Genomic DNA, 21,971 nt, shown 5'->3' with positions numbered 1-21,971 from the left:
CATGTGTTAAGCATCCTCTGCACCCTCTTCAAAGCCTCCACATCCTTCCTATAATAAGGCACCAAGAACTGATCACAATACTCTAAATACAGTCTAATCAGAGTTTTAAAAAATTGTAACACAACTTCCTGGCTTTTGAACTCAGTGCCTCGACTCATGAAGGCAAGCATGCCTTACGCCTCTACCACCCTATCAGCCTATGTAGCATCTCAGGGAATCATGCATCTGGACTCCAAGATACTTCTGTTCATCAGTGCTATTAAGGATCCTGCCATTAAATGTGCACTGTCCCTATATGTTGGATCTCCCAACGTCTCACATTTGCTCAGATAAAACTCCATCTGCTATGTCTCTATCCATATCCACAATTGATCTATATCCTGCTCTACCCTTTCGCAATCTACTACATTGTCAACTATACCACAAATCTTTGTGTCATCTGCAAATTAAGTCACTTTAAGATCCCAGTGCAGTACCCTGTGGGACGCCAATGATCACAAAATTAAGAAAGCCCTGCTTCTCATTATAAAGGTTATCTAGTAAATTTGTTAAATGTTCTTAAATACTTACTGGCTTTCAGGAATGTTATTGGTAAGATAAAGCTCATTGTAACTACGTGGTACCAGAAATACACTAAGGTGCCAAGAAGTCATATGGACAGAAGGTAGTGAGAAGGATCAAACACGAGGAAATCTGCAGATGCTGGAAATTCAAACAACAACACACATAAAATGCTGGTGGACGTCCTGATGAAGGGTCTCGGCCCGAAATGTTGACAGCGCTTCTCCCTGTAGATGCTGCCTGGCCTGCTGTGTTCCACCAGCATTTTGTGTGTGTTGTAGCGAGAAGGATGCTTTGATTAATGCTGGTAAATTTCTAGCATTCATGGTGATTCAGACTTGGTACTACCACTTGATTTAAGAGAGAAACTAGGATTATACTATCAACTGTCTTTTTTGCTTTTCTGAACTTCTTGAAGTAGTGCTCAACTGTGGAAAATGTATGTAAACAATATTTTATATCAGTGTTAAATCATTTTGGTGGATGCAGCTAATTCTGATCCAGGTCTGTTTTTGAGGTAAATGACAGATATTAAATGAATGCTTCGTCATGCTAAACCTACTGGGTTCTGTAAATTGCTTGCTCAATGACTATATTAAAAACTTATTCTAATATTTATGTAACCAGTGGTTTTATGTTGTGTAGGTGACAGCTGCTGTATGTTCTTCATTAAGAAATATGGTGATGTTTTTAAATACGTATTGGAAGAATATGGCGTGAAGAGATTTAATGAATATTTCCTGAAATCGGGAATGCTGACTGAATCTGAGAGCAAGGATTTATGCAAGTACAGCTATAAGGAGGGAGCAGAGCGTTTTATGCACATCCTATTCACCAAAAAAACCATTCTATGTGTAGCGGATATGTGGTTTACATTAGTGGAACATAAGCATGATATTCCTTACCTGGGACCATATATCAACAGCTTCCTGAAAGCATTTGATGAACAAAGTAATTGAATTTTTTTTTAAATCTGATCTTATTTTTGAATTCCCTTTGGTGCAAAATTAAATTAACAATTTTTGTACCAATATATGATTAATATTTTGGACTATGATGCAAATTTGTATAATGATAACAGTATACTTAGAAGGATCCAGTACCCCTTCTGTAAGTTTAATTATGTATAGGATGAGTCACTACATTGCCAATAATGCATTACTGAAGTCTGTGGTGGTGTTTCAGCATCTGAGGGTAGAGTTTGCTGTTAGATGGGGAAGATGTCTTTCTGCATTTTGATAGATGGTACGTAGGTGCTCAGTTAAATGATTAAGCAATGAACCAACTAAAGTCCAAGCAAGGTTAAAATGTTATATTTGAACAGAACTGATTTAATTCATCTTGAAGATCTGCCATTTTTCAACTAGTTTGATAACAAGTAAGATGATATAAACCACATACCTTGAATAGAATTTCTGGGACATGATGGCAGTTTCTTGAAACCAACAGAAATTAAATCAGATGATAATCTACCATAACTTCTTACAAGGTTGAGAGGAATATTTAACACTACACATCCATTTGATTCATATTTCAATACAATAAATTGGTGACAAAACAATGCTCAACAAGTACCATTTGTCCATTGCATTTTCACTTCCCACTGAAATCCTGGAGCTGAGCATTACTCTTATATCCACCTTCCTCCTTCTGTCTTACTACTCTCACTCTTTCCAGCCAATTCATAATTATGCCCAACTCTAATGATTTATAATAGGAATACTCTATTTGATCTAGACTCCCCAGATATAGAAAGACCCTCCATAATGCAGAAACGCTGATTATTAATTATGATGGAATGTCACCTTGCACTGTCTCTAAGACAATCACATTCTTTCTATAGTGTGGTTATGAGAACAACACAAAATAATCGATGTGTGGCTTAACACAAGTTTGGTAAAATTGCAAGTTAACATCCAGTTTTATAATTATGCTTCTGACTATGATGGCCATATGCATTTTCACAATCCCTTCAGCCTGTGTTGCCTATTTCAGGGAACTGTGGACTTGGACACATTTGGCTCTCTGTTCATCAATGTTCCTTAGTGCCCTATCACTTACTATATATGTCCTACATTTATTTGACTTCCCAAAATACATTATCCCACACTTGTCAGAATTAAGTTCCATTTGCCAGTTCTCTGCTCAACATCACATATTTTGGCGTAGCCTTGGACAACCTTCCCTGCTATCCACTTAGCTCCTTATAAAATACTTCTGATTCTTCTTAATATTACCTGCAAAAGACATTTCAGGCCTCCCTAATTTATTTCCAAAGTGTTCTGCATCCCTTAAGGGACTTGATTAGGTGTGGTTGCCTACACCAGTTAGGTGTTTCCTTATTTTCTTGATCAATAATCGTAGTCATCCAATATTCTCTAATCTAGTCATCTTTGCCCCTAACTTTGACTAGAACATGCTTGCTTTGAGCTCTAGCTAATATTCTTCTAGAAGACTGCCATTTATCTGATGTTGTTTTATCTACAAATGTTTGTACAAGCATTTGCACCCTATCTATTGTTTGCCAGGTCTGCTCTTGCATTATTGAAATCAGTCATTCCCCCCCCCCCCCCAGTTTAGGACCATAATCTGAGGACTAATCTTATCCCTTTCCATAACTAGATTGAAAATTACATAATTATTGTCACTGTTTCCAAAGTGTTCCTTAGCTGTAAAATCCTACCACCCACCGATCTATACTTAGAAAGATACGGTCAAGTACAGCCCTTTCTCTGGTAGGACTATCTATATACCGTTTCAGAAAACTATCTTGGGCACACTTAATAAATCCTGCTGTTTCGAAGTACCTTGCACTGGGATAAGGCAAGAAGATGAGGTTAAGAGAGATAATAAATCAGCCATGATGGAATGGCAGAGTAGACTCAATGGGCCAAATGACTGAATCCTGCTGCTATGTCTTATGGTTTTATGGTCTAATCTTGATCAATATTGGGGAGGTTACATTTTCCAGTACCATAATCCTATTCTGTAATTAAACAAAAGCATCTGACAGATGGAAGGAAAGAAGTATTTTAAATACCAGAAATCAGAAATGAGGGTGAAACCAGAAACTTGTATGTGCTTAATGGAAAGAGAAAAAAAAAGAATTTTCTTTTTGATCCAGTTTACAAAGTGTAGACATCAGCTTAAAAAGTGTTACACTTCTTTAGAGTATCTCAAGATATTCTACAGAAAAATCATCAAACAAAATGTGACACATACAGGATAGATAACTAGAATTTTGGTCAGTGTACATATTATACAAATTTTATGAAAGTTTCATTTCACGTGCCTGCTCTGCCTTTCAATATCATGACTGATTTCTATTTCAAAAACACTGTTTTTCTGCAATACTCACTTATCCTTTGATTCCTTTAACATCTTGAAATCTATCATTCTGTTTTGCATACATTTAATGATTGTGCCTCCACAGAACCTTCAGGGTGGAGAATAATAGATTTACCACACAGTGAAGAAATTTTTCTTTAATGCAGCCTTAAGTTGGCAACCACTTGCTAGGGGAAACATCCCCTCACGTTTATAGAAACTTAGAAAACCTACAGCACAATACAGGCCTTTCAGCCCAAAAAGCTGTGCCAAACGTGGCCTTACCTGAGAAAATATCTAGGGTTACCTATAGCCCTCTATTTTTCTGAGTTCCACATACCTGTCCAGGAGTTTCTTAAAGGAACCTATTGTATCCACCTCCACCACCATTGCCAGCAGTCCATTCCACGCACTCACCACTTTGTGCATAAAAAACTTACCCCTGATATCTCCTCCATGCATACTTCCAAGCACTTTAAAACTGTGCACTCTCATGCTAGCCATTTCAGCCCTGGAAAGAAGACTCTGACTATCCACATAATCAATGCCTGTCATCATCTTATACACCTCTGTCAGATCACCTCTCATTCTCTATCGCTCCAAGGAAAAAAGGCCAGTTCACTTAACCTATTCTCATAAGGCATGCTCTCCAATCCAGGCAACATCCTTGTAAATCTCATCTGCACCCTTTCTATGTTTTCCACATCCTTCCTATAGTGAGGCGACCAGAACTGAGCTCAGTACTCTCAAGTGGGGTCTGACCAGGGTCCTATATAGCTGCATCATTGCCTCTTGGCTCCAAAATTCAATTCCACAATTAACGAAGGCAAATACACTGTATGCCTTCTTAACCACAGAGTCAACCTGCGCAGCTGCTTTGAGGGTCCTATGGACTAGAACCCCAAGATCTCTCTGATCCTCCACACTACCATGAGTCTTACCATTAATACTATATTTTGCCATCATATTTGACCTACCAAAATGAACCACTTCACACTTATCTGGGTTGAACTCCATCTGCCACTTCTCAGCCCAGTTTTTCATCCTATCAATGTCCCACTGTAACCTCTGACAACCTCCACACTATCCACAGCTCCTCCAATCTTTGTGTCTTTAGCAAATTTACTCACCCATCCCTCCACTTCATCATCATTAGCAAATTTACTCACCCATCTCTCCACTCCGTTATCCAGTTCATTTATAAAAATCACAAACTAGAACAGATCCCTGAGGCACACTACTGGTGACTGACCTCCATACAGAATTTGACCATCTACAACCACTCTTTGCCTTAAGTGGGCAAGCCTGTTCTGGATCCACAAAAAGCAATTTCCCTTAGATCCCCTGCCTCCTTACTTTCTAAATAAGCCTTGCATGGGGTACCTTGTCAAATGCCTTGCCGAAATCCATATACACTACACCTATTACTCTACCATTATCAATATGTTTAGTCACATCCTCAAAAAATTCAGTCAGGCTCATAAGGCACGATCTACCTTTCACAAAGCCATGCTGACTATTCTTAATCATATTATGCTTCTCCAAATGTTTATAAATCTTACCACTCAGGATCTTCTGCATCAACTTACCAACCACTGAAGTAAGACACACTGGTCTATAATTTCCTGGGCTATCTCTACTCCCCTTCTTGAATAATGCAACAACATCCACAACCTCCAGTCCTCCAGAATCTCTCCCATCCACATTGATGATGCAAAGATCATCGCCAGAGGCTCAGCAATCTCCGTCCTCACCTCCCACAGTAGCCTGGGGTACATCCTGTCCAGTCCTGGTGACATCCAACTTGATGCTTTCCAAAAGCTCCAGCACATCCTCTTCCTTAATATCTATATGCTCAAGCTTTTCAGTCCACTGTAAGTCATCCCTACAATCTCCAGGATCCTTTTCTGTAGTGAATACTGAAGCAAAGTACTCATTAAGTACCTCTGCTGTCTCCTCTGGAAATTCTTCTCCTATCCTGTAAACTCTTACTCAAAGCTGGTATGTTTCATTAAGACCATCTCTGATTCCTCTTAAACTCTAACGTATAATGGCCTATCCCCATTCTATCCTCATACCATAGACCCACCATCCCAAAAAGCAGTCTGTTGTATCTTTGTGGCTTTCCCTTAGTAGAAAGTACATCCATTTTTTGGTAGAAACAAAAGTTGTGCACAATGCTCCGAACGTGTTAAACCACACCACTATAAAATTGTAGTAAACCATCATTACCTTCATACTTAAAATTCTTGCCATAAGAGGATTTTAGGGATTATGGAGTTAATCAGAAACTAGGGCTAAAAGCACAGCTCTGATGGTGAAAATCAACTAGAATTGGATGAGTGCAGAGATTTTGGTAGGATAGAGCCATGGATAAGGCACCAGAGATAAGCTGACACCAAGTCATTAAAAGATTTGAAAACAAAAATCAAAATTTGAAAAGTGAGCCATTGCCAGATCAGGTGACAGTGTAACTCAGCAGTGCTTCAGCGCCAGGTAAGCAATACTTGCTATGATGAAGAATCGTAGCTGTAGAAATTTGTATAAGTAGTTTTTGGAAGGATTTATTGTAAAGTCAAAACCCACCCAGGAGAGCAGTCCAGAGGAGGTTCATAAGAATTATTCTGGAAATAAAAGAGTTAATGTATGAGGAGCATTTGATTGCTCTGGTCCTGTTCTCTCTGGAGTTCAGAAGAATGTGGAGGATCTCAGTGAATCCTATCAAATACTGAAAAGCCTGGATATAGTCGATGTGGAGAGAATGCTTCCTGTAGTGGGTAAGTATAGGACCAGAGGGCACAGCCTCAGAATAGAGTGATGTCCATTTAGAACAGAGATGAGGAGGAATTTCTTCGGTCAAAGGGTAGTTATTATTACAGACGGTTGTGGAGGCCAAGTTGTCAAGTGTATTTAAAGTGGAAATAGATAGGTTCTTGATCAGTAAGGGTGTCAAAAGTTATGGGGAGAAGAAAGAAAAATGGGGTTGAGAGGGATAATAAATCAGCAATGATGGAATGGTGAAGCAGACTTGATGGGCTGAATGGCCAAATTCTACTCCTACACCTTGCCACTTTATTTAGGTTAAAAGGGGAAGTGTCAAGTGAGACAAAACTAGAACTAGGTGGGGAAAGGCACGTTGGTTGAGGTGTTCACTTTGAAGTCACAGAATACTGTGATTGCAGACTGTTTCATACTTAGAAGATAGAAAGAGAAATGGAGCCAGTGCTTACAGAATAAAATTTGTGTCACGATCCAATGAGTATAGCTTTGATGTTTCTGGTACTTCAGTGGGAAAAAAATCATGCATAAGGAATAAATTCATTTTAAACTGCTGCTTTAATATATCCATTGGAATTTATTTCTCATTATTTTTCATCTGCCTGTGGTGTTTAATATTGCACATGATATCAACCTTCTCTGAGTTGTCCCAAATTTGGTTCTGAAGTATTCCTATCCATTCAGTTGTTGCTAAAAACCCAGCAAGGATTGCATCACTTCCTATTCCTGAATTTTCCAAAGGTCAATTTCCAGTTTTTTTTGGCTCTTTCTCACTTTTTGCTGTCCTTTGACAACCTCACTGAAAATGCATGGTTCCATTTACTGTATATGGGCAGTTCAGTTTTCTGGGTTTTGTTGTACCATTATGCAATCATCTTCGTACCTTTTGATATACATCCCAGGTACATCTGCTCTGATGTTTTAAATTTTGAACAGTTATTGCCTCCAGTGGAGATGACTGACACAGTTGGGGCACAAACTTGTCAACCTTGTAATGGAGTCTTAGGCAGATTAAGGTCACCATTTCACTCTTTAGCTTATGAACTGTGAAAATTTAAAACATTGTATGGCAAACTCATTGTCATCTGTTCTTTTTCAAATTTACTGCAACTCATTTCCTTTTCTCAAACTCCTTAAATAAGGCATAGTTAAGTTTGAACTGTTGTATTATATATAATTTGTTATAATTGTTTATTTTTCATTTTTACATTCAGCTGGACCTTTCTGCCCACAATTTGATCCACAATTGCCAGTCAAGCCTCTATTAACAAAGAGGTGCTATGTTAATCTATACCGCCTGCTTCATTTAATACATGTTGAAGGCACAGAAGTTGTTAGGAGAATTTTTGATGCCCATGTCTCAGCAGAAGAATTGGAAGAAGAAATCACGAAGAACAAAGTTTTAATCAAGAATCGTTTGGAGGGACCAGATTTTAGCAACTTCAAAAAAAAATGGATCAATATTATTTATTCAACAGACAAATCAAAAACTCTTCATTTCACATTGCCTATTTTTCAATTTCTTGCTGTGTTTATGAAGAAGTTTCCCCGTCCCAAAAAGGGCTGGACTGGTAGGCTTGCAAAATCAGACACATCCCCAGGAGCTTATCTGCGGCGAATTGGTGAAATGCGAGACCACCTCTTGAAAGATATTTTGCACAAATGTCTATCCTATGAAAAATTTGACAGAATGTGGAATGAAGCTTCGGAGATACTTGGTCAGCTTGGCGCGGATGAAAAGAGATTGCAAGAACTTCGCATGCAGCCAATGAGTATTGTATTTGTTGAAAGGAGATACATGGAGAAATACTTTAATAAGCCTCTGTCTGAACTTTTGGAGGAACTTATTGTTAAACAACACAAAAGTAATATTTGTTCATTTATATATTAAACACCATTTAACTAATATCACAACATGCTGAAAACACTCAGCAGGGTACACAGCACAGTACGGAGAGTTGTTTTGAGTTAGTAACTCTTCATAAGATCAGGAGAAATGAGAAGAGAAGTGTGTGCTAATGTCCAGCAAGATGAGGGGTGTAGAAGGATTCTAGTGCTGCATAGGGGGTTGGGGGTTTAAACTAGAGTTGCAGGTGGACTGGAACCAGAGCTCCAGAACAGATAGTGGAGAGGTTGTGGAGAAAGACGTTGTTAAGTGTACACATAGAGTCATTAATTGAATGGTCGAGCATGGGGGGACTAATGTTCTGAGCTGTGTATATGTGAATGCAAGGAGTATCGTAGGAAAGGCCAGTGAGCTTAGGGCCAGCTTGAGGAATTATGACATTGTAGCCATTAGTGAGACTTAGTTGCAGGAGGGGCAGGACTGGCAGTTCAATGTTCCGGGGTACTGATAGAGTGGTAGGGATTAAAGGAGGAGTGGTAGCATTACGAGTCTGGGAAATTGTTACAGCAGTTTTCAGTCAGGACAGACTGGAGAGCTCATCTAGTGAGACTTAATGAGGAATAAGAAAGTTACCACCACATTAATGGGATTATATTATAGACCACCCAACAGTCTGCAGGTTTTAAAGGAGCATATTTGTAGAGCGATTGCAGACTGTTGCAAGGAACATAAGGCTGTGGTAGTAAGTGATTTTAACTTTCCATATATTGACTGGGACACCCATACTGTAAAGGGGCTGAATGGGAAAGTTTGTCAAATGTCATCCGGAACATTTCATTAATCAGTACATAGAAATCCTAACTAGAGAGAGTGCAATACTAGATTTCCTATTAGGGAATGAGATAGGGCAGGTGACAAAAGTTTGTGTTGGTGAACACTTTGTATCTAGTGATCATAATGCCATTTGTGTCAAGGTAATTATGGAAAAGGATAGGTCTGATCCTTGAATTGCAATTCTGAATTGGAGCAAAGCCAATTTTGATGGTATCAGAAAGGTTCTGGGAAGTATAGATCGCGACAGGTTGGTTTTTGGCAAATGTGTATTTGGTAAGTGGGAGGCCTTCAGAAGTGAAATTTTGAAAGTGCAGAGTTTGTATGTTCCTGTCAGAATAAAAGGCAAGAATACCAGAATTTGGGAATCTTGGTTTTCAAGAGATAGTAAGGCCCTGGTGAAGAAAGAGAAAGATGTGCATAGCAGGTATAAGCAGGCAGGAGTAAATAAGTACTTGAGTATAAGAAATGCAAATAAAGACATAAGTAAATTAGGAGAGTTGAAAGAAAACCTAAGGTTGCTCTACCAGACAAGGCGAAGGAGAATTCTAAAGGTATGTACAGATATATTAAGAGCAAAAAGATTGCAAGGGATCAAAATGGTCCACTGGAAGATTAGAGTGGTAATCTTTGTGTGGAGCCGAAAGAGATAGAAGGTTTTTGCCATCAGTATTTACTTGGGTGATGGACTCAGAGTCTATACGTGTGAGGTAATGGACCCTATGTAGATTAAGGGAAATTAGGCTGGATAAATCCTCAGGGTGTGACAATGTGTTTCCTCAGACCCTGTGGGAGGATAGTGCAGAAATTGCAGGGTCCCCAGCAGAGATATTTAAAACATCCTTAGCCGTGGGTGAGGTGCCAGAGTTTGGAGAATGGCTAATGTTGGTCTTTTGTTGAAGAAAGGCTCAAAGAATAAGCCAGGATGTTATAGGCCGGTGAGCCTGACATTAGTAGTGGGAAAGATATTAGAAGGTATTCTAAGGGACCAAGTATACAGTATAAGTATTTGGATAAACATAGACTGATTAGGGATAGTCAACATACCTTTGTGTGCAGTAAGTCGTGCCTAACTAATCTTACCGAGTTTTTTGAGGAAGTTACCAGGGAAGTTGATGAAGACAAGGCAGTGGATGTTGTCTACATGGACTTTGACAAGGTCCTGCATACAAGGTTGTTCAAGAAGGTTCTGTCAAGATGAGGTAGTAAATTGGATTAGACATCGGCTTTGTGAAAGAAAACGGAGTGTGGTTGTAGATGGTTACTTCTCTGACTGGAGACTTGTGATTAGTGATGTGCCACAAGTGTCAATGCTGGCTCCGTTGTTGTCATCTATATCAGCAATCTGGATAATTATATAAGAAACTGGATCAGCAAATTTGAGGATGGCAATATGATTGGGGTTTTCGGGAACAGTGAAGAATATTATCAAAGCTTGCAACGGTATCTAGATCAGCTAGTGAAGTGGGCTGAAAAATGGCAGGTGGAATTTAACGCAGGCAAGTGTGAGGTGTTGCACTTTGGGAAGACCAAGAAGGGTAGGTTGTTACACATTAAGCGGTATCACCGAGGAGTGCAGTAGAACCGAGGGATCTGGGAATACAGATCCATAGTTCCTTGAAAGTGGCATCACAGGTAGATAAGAAGGTCATAAAGAAAGCTTTTGGCACATTGGCCTCCATAAATCAATGTTTTGAGTACAGGAGTTGGGATATTATGCTGAAATTGTATAAGAAGTTTGTGTAAGAAATTTGGAGTATCGTGCAGTTTTGGTCACCAACCTGCAGGAAAGATGTAAGTAGGATTGAACAAGTGCGGAGAAAATTTACAAGCTTTTTGTGAAGACTTGGGGACCTGAGCAATAGGAAAAGGTTGAATAAGTTGGGACTTTATTTCCTAGAACATAGAAGATTGAGGGGAGATTTGATCAAGGGGAAATTATGAGGTGTAGATAGGGTAAATACAAACAGGATTTTTCCACCGAGGTTGGGTGAGACTAGAACTAGAGGTCGTAGTTTAAGGGTGAAAATTGAAATGTTTACGGAGAACATGAGGGGGAACCTCTTCACTCAAAGTGTGAGAGTGTGGAACGAGCTGCCAGCCAAGAGGTGGATGCAGGGTCAATTTCAACATTTAAGAGAAATTTGGTTAGGTAAGTGGATGAGAGGTGCATAGGAGACTATGGTCCTTGTGTGCTATGTTCTATGGCTCTTTGAGAAAGCAAAATAATTGTCTATGCTGGGATACAAATCAAGTTTATCAAGGTGACTATTACTCTAAAACTGTTAGCTGCTGATAGAAAAAGTCAGATGAGTGGAGAGAGGGAAAAAAGGAGATACTTAACATAGGGTGAATTTAAAAGGGCTGAAATGAATTGCAAAACTCATCTAATTACTTGGTTTCTAGCAAAATTACAGTGGATTTAAAGCTGAAGAATTAATGCTTGCTCAGGTCAACCTTTATATATGGTTTTATGAACAATTTACTTGCTGTGTGACAATATCTTTTCCTTTATTTAGGAATTGATTCTATTTGTGCTTGTTCATTGGCAAAGGATACGAGTGCAGGTAAGCTTTGTTCTAGTCATGTGTTTTTTTGAAGAGCACAAACTCTACTAGACATGATTAATATTTCTCAGTTATGGTTTACCTGTGTATAATGAATATTGGATAAATCTGATTAAATTTTTCCAGTCAGTAATTTTGGCAATAATACAAAATTAGAAATAAGAGATGGTAGTAATTTTGCCACAGTGATTCTGTAATGACTTTTAGCAGAATCAAGAGAACAGAGAATTCCCTCTTGTATAAGGACATATCATTGTAGATTTATTTAATTGAACTGCACACTCAGAATCAATTATCACTGCCATTCAACCAACTTCTTAAAAAAAGCAAAACTATTGACCTTTCATCTATTCCTTAAATCATTCAGAATTTTACAAACCAAGGTTAGTCAGATCTTAAAGAAATATGTGGCTAGATACATCATAAAAACCATTATCCAATTACAATAAAGCAATGTAGAATATGTCTGGCAACTGGTGGCTTTATGTTTCCTTACTCTCAATCCATAAGCTCCTTTATATAAAAGATCAGTAATTAAAATCCAAACATCTACCATTTCTTAATAACAACTTGCACTGGAGCAGCCAAATGCAATATAGTAGGCCTTGTGAATATTTCCACTCTTGTGTTTAATTTTTCTTTATATATAACATTCTTTGAAGTCATTTGTGAAAGTACATGTGCACAGAGGTTTTGCTACAGCCTCTTGTCGGGCAGTTTTTGCTCTGTGAAAAGAAAATAATGTCCATATTTTTTAATGAAATAGATGCAATGTGCCAATTCATGGATTAGCATTCATATGTAATTCTATATAATTGTAATACTGGATAATGAAATATGCTACTTCTATAATTCATATAAGAATATTTCATTAATGCAATATCTGAATGTAGAAGATTTTATCCTTTGTGTTTTCTCAGGCCAAAAATGTTTTTCATGTACAGTTATTCAGGTGGCTTCATGGAATCATAGAGCCATACAGCACAGAAACATGCCCTTTCGGTCCACTTGTCCATGCCAACTGTGTCTGTGTATCATAATTCCATTAGCCTGCATTAGACATGTATGCCTCTAGGCATTTCCAATATAACTACCTGTGCTAATACCTTTGAAACATTGTTATTGTTTCCGTCTCCACCAGTTCCACTGTCAGCTTGTTTCAAATAATTCACCCTCTTTGAAAAATTTACCTGTCTGATCTCCTTCAAAATTCACCACTCTCGCCTTGAACCTGTGCCCTCTAGTCCTGGACTCCCAGTCTCTAGGGAGGAGAAAACTCTTAACTAAATCTATTCCTTCTATGCTTCGCATATTTTTATAAACCTCTATAAGGTCACCCCTCTGTTCCCTCTATTCCAGTGAAAATAAACCCCGCCTACTCAGTCTTTTATAACTATGTTTCATTCCAGATAACATCGCAGTGGATTTCTTTTGCATTCTGTATGGGAAAGGTTAAGTCACTACCACTTTGACCGTAATTATACTACTTTGACTACCACTATGATTAATGGCTACCACTTTGACTATTGTTTCCCCTCTCTTCATTTATTTCTCAGTAGAAATTTATTTGGTTCATCCTAATGGAATTTACCTTTCACTTTCAATTTTGTCTTCACAAACCTGAAGACGCAATGGCAGGATTGGGTATCCATACTGAGTTGGAAGGCTTGAGCTTGGAATGAACTTGGAAAATGGGGCAGCAAACTGATAGTCAGGCTTAGTCAACCTATTTTCTTGCTACCAAATTACTACATTGGAGAAATTGTGTACTGTTCCACATTACATGAAGGATGTAGTAGCAGTGGAGAAAGTCGCAGTCATACAGCAAGGAAACAGATCCCTCGACCCAACTAGTCATGCCAATCAAATTCACTTCTAAGCTTTTTGTTACCTGTGCAAAATTATGCAAATAGTGTTTTAATATTTATTTGTTTTAGATAAACATTCTAGAAGTTATTATTAGTAAACTAATACAAAAGAAAATTGTTTCAGATTTATTATTATAAGGTATTAAAATGTTGTTGTCAATAATTCATACTGACTGTGATCAGTGAATTCATCAACCACATTAAACATCAGATTTGAGGATCAATAAAATAAAATCAAATAGTTGTTTATATTTCCTGAATTCACAGTTAAGAAGTCATATGTGTTCTTGACCTTATGGTTGACCTAAAGTTGATGCAAATTAATATTCAAAATTTATCAAGCAGAAAGTCTTTTATTGAAGATTTTATGTATTTATTGAAACACATAAATATCTTTCTATTAGAACAAAAGCTTGAAGATAAAGTGGCCGAAACAAAAGTGGCGGAGCCAAAGGTGGCCGAAACAAAGATAGCCAAAACAAAAGTGGCTGAAACAAAAGTGGCCGAGACAAAGGTGGCCGAAACAAAAGTGGCCGAAGCAAAAGTGGCCGAGACAAAGGTAGTCAAAACAAAAGTGGCCGAGACAAAGGTAGTCAAAACAAAAGTGGCTGAAACAAAGGTAGCCGAGACAAAGGTGGCCGAAACAAAAGTGGCCGAGACAAAGGTAGTCAAAACAAAAGTGGCTGAAACAAAGGTAGCCGAGACAAAGGTGGCCGAAACAAAAGTGGCCGAAGCAAAAGTGGCCGAGACAAAGGTAGTCAAAACAAAAGTGGCCGAGACAAAAGTGGCAGAAACAAAGGTGGCCGAAACAAAAGTGGCTGATACAAAAATGACCAATTCTAAAGAAGAGCAGAAAGGAAAAGACACTTCAGAGGATGAATCTCTATTACCTACTGCTGTATGTTTGGTGACTTTCTTAATCCAATATAGAACTTACACACGCTTTGGTGTCTCTTTATCTCTGCTTGTAGCAAACATTGCATCATTTTGTGGACAAATTTAGGACTACTGACAAAGAAGCAATCACATGAGAGATTTAGGATTTAGAAGCAAGCTATTCTGACATGATTCCTATCTTACTTTTCATTGATCCTCAAAGGAAATAACATTGTTTTCCTCCTGTCTAAACTGACAATTCCATTGTTCATTGCTGGTTGCCCTCAACAAGGTGATGTTAGGTCACCTTCTGTGGTGAAGCAAGTTATTTAGTCTTAGAAGCCTATCCCATCATTCATAGAGCTCTTGACACAACTCGGGTCTTAGTCCACATACCTGCCTTTTCCTTAAGTCTGCTTTGGCTATCAGTAGATTTAAATCAACAGTTGACTACATAGTAGTAGCCATTTGCAGAAGAATTCCAAATATACATAACCTTCTGTTATAGAATTATTTCCTAGTTTCACTCAAAGGATCTAGGCCTAGATTTTTGACTGTGGTTCTTGGTCCTGACTTCCATCCAAAGGAAATATTTTTCTTTGTCTGCCTGATCAGTTTCCTATTGCATCTTGAAAGCTTAGATCTCTGGTGCATTTCCTAAATTCCACAGAATTAAACCTTGGTTTCTATAGCCTTTCCTTAATCAATGCAGTATAACTTTCTAGAGTATTTCTCAAAGTAGGAAGGAGAAGTTGAAGCATGATAATTCCAGAAGGTGTGAAGAGGTGGGCTTGAATTTGACATTGGTTCAGTATGATGTGAATCAAGTGCACAAAAACATTATTCTTCAAACCAATTTAATTGTATAATCAATATGAACTGCAAGTGTTGTCACCCATATACAGTTTGCGCAAATGTCTTGGGCACATATAGCTAGGATGTTTAAGACCTTTGTCCAGAACTGTATTTGCGAACGTGGAGCTGAGAGCAAGTTTGTAAATCTGGCATGAGCAAAGGATGTTAGGAATGGTGAGGGTGGAAGGATGTGAGACAGGTGTCAGAGAAGGAGTGTCAGGGGTGGGGATTGGAGCAGATACAGATTCACCAAGCCATAAGACACCAGGCAAGGTCATTTGATTCTGAACAATTGGTTTATTTCCTGGTACTTTTTTTTGGTACTTCCTGGTCCCTCCCCTCTCCCCTTTTTCCCTAACCATGATTCTCCTCTTCCTGTTACTTTCCCACTCTCAGACAACAATAGAGACCCAAACCTGAATAAAGTTTATCTTCATTCACATACATCATGAAACTTTTTTTTGTGGCAGCACTGCAGTGCAATACATAAAATTACACCAGTACTGTGCGAAGATTTTAGGTATATATATATGTACCTAAGATTTTGCACAGTCCGTATTTTTTGGTGACTGTTGTTCAGCAGTTTGCAATTTCAGGTAATGAGAAGTAGCAGGCTTAAAAGAACATACAAATTAACATTTTATGTGTAATATACTGAGTCTTTGAGTCTTAGTTGTTCATCCATGTTTTATCATAATCTTTAATAGTGAAAAATAGTGCTAATGAGGATATTGGTAACATTTCTTTCTGTAGAGTTTATTTATTAAATGTGTAGGAAGTGTTTACCTTGGTACATCTGAGAAATAAACCTTGAAGCTTTGATAATGAATTCTGCCATTTTCATTTAAAGTTCCAAAACTGAATAGTGTGTGCCTAACTTCCATGATTTTCAAAATCTTACCATGATCATAATTGAGATAGTGCTGTTAAAATTTATAGATGAAGGTTTGATTTTCATTCTCGCTATTTTATTTTTAACAAAAAGAATTATGTCACTGCATACTTGTCATATTACATTGGCAAGTTGAGATGCCGTAGACATAATCACCAATACAGTAAGAGGTGCCAGTTACTATTTTGTTTGTGTTCAGAAGCCATGCAAATATCAGGTTGTTCTAACTAACCTTGGAAGTTGGATTAAACTATTCAAGTTTTCATGATTATCTTAATTTGAAACTTATCACTTTGTAATAATGCACGACTTTTTTTTGAGAAAAGCAATCCTCAGTAGTTAAAATCATTTTGTTTATTTTGTGCTTGTAGGTGACCGGAGACTCAAAATCAAAAAAAAGGCGAAAAAAGTCTAGAAAAAGGGTATGTTATAATGTTCAGATGTCTAATTTAAATTTTTTGCTCTTACTGAATAATCATAAATTATTGAAGCAGTCATTTCCATTTAAAACAGCTTGATTTGATTGAAATGAAAATCATGATAAATGTAGTGAAATAGATCGGTTCCCTGCCCATCAGATTATTGTAGGAATGCAGAGTCATTTCCATTAATGTATAACACTGACATCAACTTTAGTGATGACTTTGGCAAAAGTGCCAAAATACAGTATGAAGGAGTCAGCATAACCACTTTTGAAGAAGATGTATTGATAGAACATAGAATTGTATGACGCATTATGGGCCCTTTGGCCCATAGTGTTGTGCTGTTCCATATAAACTTAATCACAGTGTATTCCAGGAGCATACCACTTTCTGTATATACAAAAAAAAATCTATCTCTGACATCTCTCTCCTAAACTTTCCCCCACTCAGCTTAAACTGATGTCCACTGGTATTGGTTATTGCTGACCTGGAAAAAAGGCTCTGGCTGTTAACCCTATGCTTCTCATAAACTTGTGCACCTCTATCAAGTCGCCTCTCATCCTCCTTAGCTCCAAACAGAAATGCCCTGGCTAACTCAACTTTCCTCATAAGACATTTTCTCTAACCCAGCAGCATTCTGGTAAAACTCCTTTACACCATTTCTGAAGCTTACACGTTCTTCCTATAAAGAGGTAATCAAAACTGAACACAATACCCAAGAGTTTTATAAAGCTGCAACATTATCTCATGGCTTTTGAACTCAATCTTGTGAATGAAGACCAGTACCCCATAGGCCTTCTTAACTATCCTATCAACTTGTGCAGCAGCTTTGAAGGATCTATGATCTTGGACACCAAGATCCTTTACACTGCTGAGAGAATCCTGCCATTAACCTTTTACACCACATTCAAGTTCGATCTTCCAAATTGTATTTTTTCATACTTTTCCAGGTTGAACAACATCCTGGCATTTCTTTTTCCAACTCTACATCCCATCTATATCCCTTTATAGCCTATGACAGTGTTTCGCACTCTGTACAACATCATCAGCCTTTATGTCATCTGCAACCCACCCTTCCACTTCCTCATCCAGGTCGTTTATAAAAATCACAAAAGTAGGAGTCCCAGAGAAGATGCCTGTGGAGCACCACTAGTCATCAACCTGCAGGCAGAATTCACTCTATCTACTACCAACCTCTGTCTTATCAGAACATGTCAATTCTGAATCCACACAGCCAAGTTTGCATGGATTTGATGCCCCATGACTTTCTAGATGAGACTACCATGGGAAATCTGTCAATTGCCTTAGTAAAACCCATGTAAGCCACATCCACCACTTTACCTTCATCAATGTGCTTTATCATATCCTTGGAAAAAGTCAGTCAGGCTCATGAGGTGCTGTCTCTCATTCAAAAAGTCAGGCTGACTTTCCCTGTTAAGACCATAAGACATAGGGGCAGGATTAGGCCATTTAGCCCATCGAGTCCACTCTGCCATTCCGTCATGACTGATCCTGGATCCCACTCAACCCCATACACCTGTCTTCTCGCCATATCCTTTGATGTCCTGATCAATCAGGAAACAATCAACTTCCGCCTTAAATATACGCACAGACTTGGCTCCCACTGCAGTCTGTGGCAGAGCATTCCACATATTTACTACTCTCTGGCTATATATAAAAAAAATCTTTACCTCTGTTCTAAAGGGTCATCCCTCAATTTCGAGACTATGCCCTCTAGTTCTTGATACCCCCACCATAAGAGACATCTCCACATTCACCCATAAGACATTTGTCCTTTCAACTTTGGTAAGTTTCAGTGAGAACCCCCAGCATTCTTCTAAGTTCCTGTGAGTACAATTCCAAAGCTGCCAAACACTCCTCATTTATTAACCCCTTCATTCCTGGAATCATCCTTGTGAACTTCCTCTGGATTCGCCAGTGACAACACATCCTTTCTGAGATATGGGGTCCAAAACTGTTGACAATACTCTAAGAAAATGTGAAGAAAAAGCATTTCAGGGTGTATATTGCAAGTATTACTCTGACATTAAACTGTACCTTTGAAACCTTTGAAGTGCAGCCTGACTAGTGCCTTATAAAGACTCAGCATTATCTCCTTGCTTTTATAAGTCTATGCTTCTCCAAATGATTGTAAATCCTTTCCTAAGAATCTTCTCCATTAGTTTGCACACCACTGATGTATGACTCACAAGTTTATAGTTCCCAGGATTATTCCTATTAACTTTCTTGAGCAACAGAATGACATTTGCCATCCTCATAGTTATCAATAATCATTGATACAGTTATCTTAGACTCTATTGGAGATTGATATAAACAGTAAGCCAACAGCCTCCATATTTTAAACCAGAATGGGAAAGTAATGCTATTTTGTAGTCTTTTGACCTTCACAATCATCCAAGGAGATCCATGCCTTTACACATCATTCGCGTAATAAATGTGTTTAAATGCTTCTCAGTGAAATTTATTCATAGTCAAGATGCCAAATCCTCATGTAGAAACTCAGAATGTTAGATCTTTACTGTGAAATATCCATAAGAATAAATTTGAGGAGTTTGTCATTAACAAAGTAGCCCTTCACCAAAAAAGGAAAATCATCTTGCTTGTTTTGGGCTAATTTGCATCCTAATTTTAAATTTAAAAAACAAAAAATATTTGTGGATTTAGCTGATCTAATTACAAGAAATAAATAAATCTTGAGATTTTGTGGTAAATTATTGTAATGATGTGTGATTGTTTCATAAGCTTTACAGCCAAACACAGAATAAATTGGTTAGTTGATGTACACATTTACCTAAGTGTAACTGATTCACCTTTTTTAAACTTAGCACTAATTTGCAATTCCAAATTGAGTCAAGTAACTTAATATATTAACTGGTAAAGTAAACATTGTAACCCACCTATTTGCTGATTCCCAGACTTTGTTAATTGTGAACATCAGATGTTAGCATTTAATTCTGTTACATTGTCTGGACATTAAATAATTGAAGCTTGTTGTACAGTACCGTTTATCCACAGTACAATATGTGGTGTTCTCTTTAAAAATTTACAATGTCTAAAACTAGACCCTCCAATCCTGAAATCTCAGACTGGTTTAATTAGAGTATCTTTGACATACACTTAAAAATCTAGTGTGAAATATGATTCAAAGCTTAGAACCTCCATTAATATTTAAAATAACCTCTTTGCATCAACAATGGTCTATCTATCTAAATTTAAAGTACTGCCATTAAAATAAGTGCTGTGTGAATACAGGGTAAAAAGTCAGAAGTTGGTCCCCAGGCATTTCCACAGGATGTTGGTGTGCTCCAAGAATTAAAAAGGTAAGACAAATCCATTGTTTCTGAGCGCAGAATGTTTCCGTAAGTTTTTTCACAAGAAGCAAGTAAACAAATTGTCATAGGTTTCAAATGGAAGATGATGTTTTAAAATATATTGCATATTTTAGATCTGTACTGTGATAATTCTTGTTGTTTTTTTCTGTTTAGATTACTTGCTGCTATTTTGTGGATTCTTTTCACCTAGAAATTCAATGACATGCACATTGGTTGAACTGTAATATAAAATCACCAAGACCACTTGTTTCCATCTCTTTAACCTCTTACATCTCCATTGAGATTCATATCCTGTACTCTGAAATTGCTGCACTGTTCCATGTCTCAGAAAGGATGTGTTATCATTGGAGAGAGTCCAGAGGAGGTTCACAAGGATGATCCCGGGAATGGAGGGGTTAACATATGAGGAACATTTGGCAGCTTTGGGAAAATGCAGGGTTTTCTTATTGAAACCTACCAAATGTTGAAAAGACTTGATGGGTGAATATGGAGAGGATGTTTCCTGTGGTGGGGTATCCAGAATTAGAGTGCACAGCCTCAAAACTGAGGGGCAGCCTTTTAGAACAGAGGTAAGGAGGAAATTTTTTAGCCAGAGACTAGTGAATCTATGGAAGGGTCTGCCACAGACTGTGGTGGAAGCCAAGTCCGTGGGTATATTTAAGATGGAAGTTGATCGTTTCTTGATTGGCTTGGGCATCAAAGGAGATGGCGAGAAGGCAGGTGTATAGGGTTGAGTGGAATCTGGGATCAGCCATGGTGGATTGGCAGAGCAGATTTGGTGGGCTGAACGGTCTAATTCTGCTCCTATGTCTGATGGTCTTATAGTCTAATGATTTCAAATTCCCTATTGTAACAATACCATCCCCTTTTCTCAATTCCTACATCTCCCTGCATCTGCTCCCAGGATGAGGCTTTTCATTTCAGAACGAAGGAGATGCCCTCCTTCAAAAAAAGCGGCTTCCCTTCCTCCACCATCAACGCTGCCCTCAACCGCATCTCTTCCATTTTGCACTCGTCTGGCCTCAACCCATCCTGCTGCCACCCCACTAGGGTTAGGATTCTTCTTGTCCTCACCTATCACCCCACCAGCCTCTGCATCCAGCACATAATTCTCTGTAGCTTCTGCCATCTCCAACGCACATCTTTCCCTCCCCCTCCATTTCTGCTTTCCACAGGGATCGCTCCCTACGCATGACTTCCTTGTCCATTCATTCCTCCCCATTGATCACCCTCAGGCAAGCGGGTTCTTGTTCTTGTTCTTTGCAAGCGGAACAAGTACTACATCTGCCCCTACACCTCCTCCCTCATTGCCATTCAGGGTCCCAAATAGTCCTTCCAGATGAGGTGACACTTCATCTGTAAGTCTGTTGGGGTCACCTACTGTATCTAGTGCTCCCGGTATGGCCTTCTGTAGATAAGTAAGACCTGACGTAGATTGGAGACTGCTTTCCCAAGCGCCAATGCTCTGTCCATCAGAAAAAGTGGTATCTCCCCGTGGCCACCCATTTTAATTTCACTTCCCATTACCATTCCAACATGTCAATCTATGACTTCCTCCACTTCACAATGAGGCCACACTCCAACCTGATGGCATGAACATCAACTTCTCAAACTTCTGGTAATGCCCCCCCCCCCCACCCTTCACCATTCCCCATTCCTTTTTCTATCTCTCACCTTATCTCCTTACCTGCCCATCATCCCCCTCTGGTGCTCCTCCCCATTTTCTTTCTTCCATGGCCTTTTGTCCTCACCCATCAGATTCCTCTTTCTCTTTCACCAAACAACTTCTCAGCTC

The 21,971-nt window shown here is 38.5% G+C and overlaps 1 protein-coding gene across 1 annotated transcript in view; it reads left to right on the top strand.

The window, feature by feature from the left end:
- Positions 1-21,971, top strand: part of LOC132393389 (E3 ubiquitin-protein ligase DZIP3-like) — a 105,099-nt gene that overhangs the window by 28,822 nt on the left and 54,306 nt on the right. Inside the window, exons 7-12 of the mRNA XM_059968532.1 lie at positions 1,207-1,512; positions 7,881-8,531; positions 11,863-11,910; positions 14,183-14,337; positions 16,773-16,823; positions 20,097-20,164. Of these exons, the coding sequence (XP_059824515.1) occupies positions 1,207-1,512; positions 7,881-8,531; positions 11,863-11,910; positions 14,183-14,337; positions 16,773-16,823; positions 20,097-20,164 (1,279 nt within the window). The remainder of the gene's footprint in view (positions 1-1,206; positions 1,513-7,880; positions 8,532-11,862; positions 11,911-14,182; positions 14,338-16,772; positions 16,824-20,096; positions 20,165-21,971) is intronic.

Source organism: Hypanus sabinus, chromosome 4 (genome assembly GCF_030144855.1).
Source record: "Hypanus sabinus isolate sHypSab1 chromosome 4, sHypSab1.hap1, whole genome shotgun sequence".
Lineage (NCBI taxonomy): Eukaryota > Metazoa > Chordata > Chondrichthyes > Myliobatiformes > Dasyatidae > Hypanus > Hypanus sabinus.
The sequence above is the reverse complement of the archived record's forward strand: the minus strand, read 5'-3'. Positions and strand labels throughout refer to the sequence as shown.